The 6,130-nt window shown below is 38.5% G+C and overlaps 1 protein-coding gene across 5 annotated transcripts in view; it reads right to left on the bottom strand.

Annotated features, from left to right (window-relative positions):
- The window catches only part of itsn1 (intersectin 1), a 53,188-nt gene that overhangs the window by 37,746 nt on the left and 9,312 nt on the right, over nt 1-6,130 (bottom strand). For all 5 annotated transcript variants that reach the window (XM_015392397.1, XM_015392396.1, XM_015392395.1 and 2 more), the window contains exons 5-12: nt 4,893-5,053; nt 4,561-4,758; nt 4,339-4,417; nt 1,889-1,989; nt 1,753-1,816; nt 1,525-1,662; nt 1,310-1,404; nt 4-143 (exon numbers count right to left, since the gene is read on the bottom strand). In XM_015392397.1, coding sequence (XP_015247883.1) covers nt 4-143; nt 1,310-1,404; nt 1,525-1,662; nt 1,753-1,816; nt 1,889-1,989; nt 4,339-4,417; nt 4,561-4,758; nt 4,893-5,053 — 976 coding nt within the window. The remainder of the gene's footprint in view (nt 1-3; nt 144-1,309; nt 1,405-1,524; nt 1,663-1,752; nt 1,817-1,888; nt 1,990-4,338; nt 4,418-4,560; nt 4,759-4,892; nt 5,054-6,130) is intronic.

The following is a 6,130-nucleotide window of genomic DNA, read 5'->3' on the forward strand; positions in this document are numbered from 1 at the left end:
CACCTTCCTCTCCTGTTCCTCCCTCTCCAGCGCTGCCAGCCTCTCCTGTTCTTTCCTCTGTTGCTCCTGAAGAGCCTGACGTCTTTTCTCCAACTCCAGGTTTCCTCTCTCAAAGTTCTCCCTCTTCTTATCCTCAAATGTCACTGTTTGAGGGGGCAGTGAGAAAAATAGCAAGCTTTAATGAAAACATCTAGAAAATAAAACTGATTAATAAGGAAAATAAAACAAGCAACAGAGATGCAGACCAGGTTTCTATCCTCATTAAGGAGACAGCTTTCAGGTTTCTATGGAGGGAATTTTGTTTCATTGTTGCAAGGAGAGAACATATTTTGTAAAATTGGAAAATTTAAATAAAAAATTTAAATCCAGAGAGAAAACCTTTTCTTTAAAAAAGAATTTGGGAGGATTTTTCCCCCCCCTTACATTATATATATTTTTTCGAATTCTAATTTAATCCTTATTTTTAATAAAAAAAATTTTATCCCTTTATTTTCCAAATATAATTTTTTTCAATTTCTTTTTCAAGTTTCCGTTATTCAGGATGAGTTTTACACATTTCACTCTTTCAAACTCTCTTCACTTCAAGTCCCACACAAACGCTCGCTCCTGACCAATAGAAATGTTGCTAACATCCAGCTGACCAATAGAAATGCATCTTCGTTCCTAACTCCAGAGGAAAGCCCGCCCCAAACATATAGAGAATTAGATCTGGAGATCATAAGGTTGAAAAATATATGAGAAAACTTAAAAGGAAAAAAGTATAATTTCAAAATATAAAATTTCAAAATATAGAATATACAACAGGAATTCATAAAAAAAAAATTAAAAAATTAGAAGAAAAGTTTTCCAAAGTCTCATTTCTGGATTTTATCTTTTACAAATTTCAATTTATACAATCGTTTTTTTCTTTTTTTCTTTTTAATTTTCGTGTTTTTTTGCTTGCTACAATAATGGAACATCCAAAGAGGAATCTGTATGTATTTATCACAACAGCTGCGCCTAATTATGTCAGCTTGTTTGTACTGGATATTAATCAAAATGAGTGAAAGAAAGGCTTTAGACAGTTTAATTAATAGAGTATAGTAAACTGTGTTAAATAGATAATGATGGAATATTTTTTAACCACAGATAGTGAAAAATTTGCATCTCTACTCAGAGCCATGACTGTGAACTTCTGGCAGCTGTGAAAACATCACAGCATCTACAGCCACACAAATCAAAAGAACTGTTGAACACTTTGCATGGATTTGTGCAGGAAGGACACCATGGAGCAGGAATTCATGGAGGCAGAACAAACTCATCAAGTCACCTGGTAGCTTTTTCTCCTGGTTGCTCTCGTTCTCCTCCTCTGCCTCCTCATGGACACTCTTCTGGTCTGACTGAACACTGTCACTCCGCACCCGCCTGTAACACAGATACAATCCCAGCATGCTCATCTATTTAGCCGCTTAATCAAAGAATCAACAACACTTTGAAAAAAGTTAGTGGTTTCATTCCACAGATACGAGAAAAGGGTGTGAGTACCTGAAGGTAGGTGGTAGGTATTCTGCTGATAACACTGGAGGCAGCGGTAACCCTGACATCGCCATATCGATAAGGTGCATAGCCAAGATGAACTCCTCAGCTGTTAGCTTTCCATCCTGGTCGATGTCTGATAGACTCCTTAAGGAAAACAGAACCAAAACAAAAAGAGTTTCACATTTTTATTATTGTTTTGTAAACCAAGAAACGGTTGACTGTAACTGTACTGACCAGATCGTAGCCAGCTGAGTCTGAGGAAGACTAGACTGCATCAGAATAGTGCGAGCCTGGGGTCCTACGACGGTTCAGATAAACACGTTAGCATGAGACGGGGAACAAAAAGCTGATCTTAAATGTGTCAACCCACCGGTGAGGTATCCACTCATCATCTTGTCATGGGAGTTAAAAAGCTGTCTGTACTTTAATCTGGAGGACTGGGGAACCGCCCAGTCAGAGGGAGGCTGAGCACTGGGAGGAGATCAAAAGAACATTAGAGGTTTACCATCTCTATGCTGAGATCTTTCTTTTTCATTTCTAGCAGATCAGGTGCATCTCAGAACATCAGAATATCAATGAATATCCCTGCGTTGCTTTATTCTGGAGAGCCTTAGGATAAATGGGGCCCTGGGCTCTTAATGTTAAAGAATGTAAAGTGAAGAAGATCAATGACAACAGTGAGCATCCTCTTCACAAGATTTTTCAAAGAGCAAAGTGTTTTCATTCAAAGGCTTTTCCAGATCCGGTGCAAGACAGACAGACCGCTACAGAAGATCCTTCCTGCATACAGCTATCAACACCTGGATAAAAAACTGACCTTTTTCAACATTTTATTTCCCTTTTCTTAATAATGAAGCATTTTGATCAATTGAATTGGATTTATATTGCATTAAAGAAGCATTTGAAACCTTTGAAACAAACACACTCATGCATAAACACCACAGGTGTTTAGATCCACAGTTATGCTAAACACTAACCCTCCATATTACTTTATAACAATGTGTTTTATTTGTAGCCATATATCTTGGCTAACTCCTGATGGGTAAGATTTTAGAGCTGGAGGCAGAAAACCATACTAAAAAAAGCGTAATGCTTGTAACGGTAAATGTTTGAATGTACTGTAGAAACACAATATAAATCCTATTATTCCTTTATTAATTGTCCAAATTGGTACCATATGAGAGTCTGTCTACCAAATACTTTTGAAGATATGGCAGATTAAATATTTCCCAACCTTGGATTTTCCTAAAATTTCTGAAATAGAAGCCTAACTTTACACTTATTCCATTAAAACTATCCATATTTATAATAACATTCACTGTATTGAGTCTCCAGCATGTGTTCTTATTGAAAAAACATCCTCTGCCTGAGGCAGACGTACCATTCGTATGGTCAAGGCTCAAAGTGACACTCTCTAAATAGCGTTTAAAGTCACGCACATTACACGTTGTTCAACCAAAAACACCAATCTAAAATTTTGGTCAAGAAATTAGTATCAAGAACATACCAATGACTATACCATAAGTTGGGTGAGCTGTATATAACAGTGGAATATGGAGGTGGCTACTGCAGTCTAACTATGTTTTATATGGGAAAAGGAGGCACTGTAACGTGACAAAACTATTTTTGCCCCTTTACCATCTACATCTATAGAGAACCAGCCAGTTTTGAGGTTAGAATAGTAAATAAGACGCCCCCATCCAATAAAAAGACAAAATGCAGAAATTGTAAATTGCCAATGCCATAGACAAATCTTTAAAAATACGTAATGTGTGACATTTATGACACAAACCGATATAAACAGGTCCTGTGCTTTTAATAACCACCCCAAAGCTCCTCAAACACAAATCTTAGAAAATATATGCAGAAATTGTGTAAAACGTTAAAAACCATGTTATCAGAATCAGAATCAGAATCAGAATCAGAAATACTTTAATAATCCCAGAGGGAAATTACTTTTGTTACACGCTCTAGTTACAGTTTTACATGATATATACACACATCCAACTATAGTGGCAAATTATAATGGCAAATGTTCGATTAAACTGCTTGGAATTACCCAGAAATAGGAGAAAGGTACCAAAGTACCGAGTGGTATGCCCCATATATGACTCTATGGTGCCAAGCCGTAAGGGCAGAGGCCGAGTTGTTGTTTGGTTAGATGCTCCTACTACCATTACTCAATTTTTACAAATTTTTCGGGGTGAAAAAAGTTCATCAATAAGTAAGAGCTGCTAACTGCAGCAATACCATAAACCTAAAGTCCTGTTACTCAGATGTTAAGTTCTGAATGCCTATTGAAGGCCAAGGCTACCTCATGGGTACTGAGTCAAAGGAAGGGCAAACAATACTGACCTATGAACTGGAGGGACAGCGTTCCCCTAAGCTTCATATCAAGTCAAGTCAAGTCAGCTTTTATTGTCACTTTCTTCATATGTACAAGACATACAAGGGAAATGAAATTACGTTTACATATGTAATAAACATACTTTTATTGTTTCTTTTCATTTCTGATTTAACTTTAGATGTCGCCATTTTGAAATCCCTATAAATGCTTAAATGCTCTATATGATTAAAATGATACAATCTGTGTAAATGGTTAAAAAAGATGAGCAATGGGAAAAAATAAATTTCAAACTTAGCCCACTGGTGAGTTGTTCTGTTTTGATGTGATCCCTGAGGGCCCCTTGGTGCCCGCAGGTACCAAGCTGGTGACCCCTGAACTAAAGGTATGTCTATTCTTTAAACAACGTTTTCAGAGATATTCGTATAGTTTGAGATGCGCCCGTATAAGAGAGAATAACCAGACTGTGATTCTACCCTGCAGCGTCAAACGACGAGACCTTCTGCAGCTTGGTGCTGGAACGATTGAACGAAGCGGCCTTGTTCACAGACGGAGCTGAGAGAGGAAGCACAGAATAGAAAACGGCTGAAATTAAACGCAAATAAAATGTTTCTGCTCTTTTAAACAAGATGGTGTTTAGTTTTTTTCTTTTAGGCCAAACTTTCAGAAACATCAGAAGAGCTTTGCTCTGTTTTTACCTGGGTGGGGGAAACCTGGGATGGGCGGCATCATGGCTGTGGGAGGTGCTCCGTTTGCCATGGGTGGCGGCAGGGGAGGCGCTGAAGTGGAGACGAGAGGCGGAGACACCCCAACAGGGAGGGGGGGCAGTGGCAGTGGAGGTACGACTGGGAGGGGGGCTGGGATGGCGGTGGGAATCGGTGCCATAGGAGGCATACCTGGAGGGAAACAATGAAAACACAAAGTAAAACAAATACTGGTCACCATAGCAACAGAGACAGACTATTAGTAACTCTGTTTTCACAGGAAAAACAAACCCAACAAAAGGAAAAGCTTCCTATGCGTGTCTCACCAAAGCTGGGCTGTGGGGGTAAAGCGAGCGGCGGCTGTTTCATGCTGGGAGGGAGCGCCGGCGGCAGAGGGTGGCCCTGCAGTTTGAGTTTGATGAGCTTCATGGCGATGGAGAACTCCTGCATATCCATACGGCCGTCGCTGTTCATATCGGCCAAGGCCCTGAAAACACACACATTTAATCAGTAAACCATCAGGTTACGGCGTCCTGGATGGCTCCGACAGCAGACCGACATCTGGCACTTTTCTTTGTGGATCTGACCAGTTTGCAGCCATTAATAAAAACATTCCTCCTGATTGTCCACTATGCTGTTGAGGAGGTTAACGACACGTAGCAGGAATCAGAACCGTTATGGATATTTAACGTGAACATGTAAACCCATCCCTTACCTAGTAAATAACGGCTTTAATCCCACTGCAGCGGTCCTGGTACATTAGCAGGTAGGATATCAGTCTTAAATCCGTTCTGGTGTTATGAATTATCAGTTAATTACTGGGTGCAGTTCTACATGTGAAAAAGGTTTAAATTCCCTCTAGAACTCGGACAATTGATCTGATTAAATGCATTAATTAATCGCCAATAATGTGGTAATGAATCGTCAGTCAGACCAACATAATTACTAACATCAGTAATTATGAAAGAAAATGACAAAGATGAAAGTATTTCTAATCTAAGATGAAAACATCTCAATATGTGGAAAAACATGAAACTTGCTTTTCTTTCTTTTTTTTTTTTTTTTACAAATTACTTCTATTTTTTGATACATTTTTTTCCACAATCTATTTCAGGTCACAGTGAAATAAAAAAAACTTAATTAATTCTAAACATCTATTTATTTATCTAGAAATGCTAAATCACTGAAAGTTTCTCTTTTTGATGAATCAAAATAATAATGGATAGATGAACGGATTGGTAAAGTAAAGGATAACTGCAGTCATAATTCTCTCCATAGGGCAGTAAAACATTCTGCTTTGTTCACCTGTGAATGAAGACCAGAGAAGAGGGGTGCACAGACTGATTGGCATCGATATCCTTCATTTTGGGAGATCGGTGTTCGGCCAATATTTAGACATCAAACCGATCTTTATCACAAATCTGCGACATAGGTCTGAAATCAATGCTCTAAACTTTGATTTATATTCGACAGCAGTAATTTCAGAGGTATGTATTGTATCCTGGGTACTGAATAATGCCTTTCAATAAGATAAGATTGAAATATTTAAGTGGGTTCTTATAAC

Source organism: Cyprinodon variegatus, unplaced genomic scaffold (assembly GCF_000732505.1).
Source record: "Cyprinodon variegatus isolate N-32 unplaced genomic scaffold, C_variegatus-1.0 Scaffold589, whole genome shotgun sequence".
NCBI classification, from domain to species: domain Eukaryota; kingdom Metazoa; phylum Chordata; class Actinopteri; order Cyprinodontiformes; family Cyprinodontidae; genus Cyprinodon; species Cyprinodon variegatus.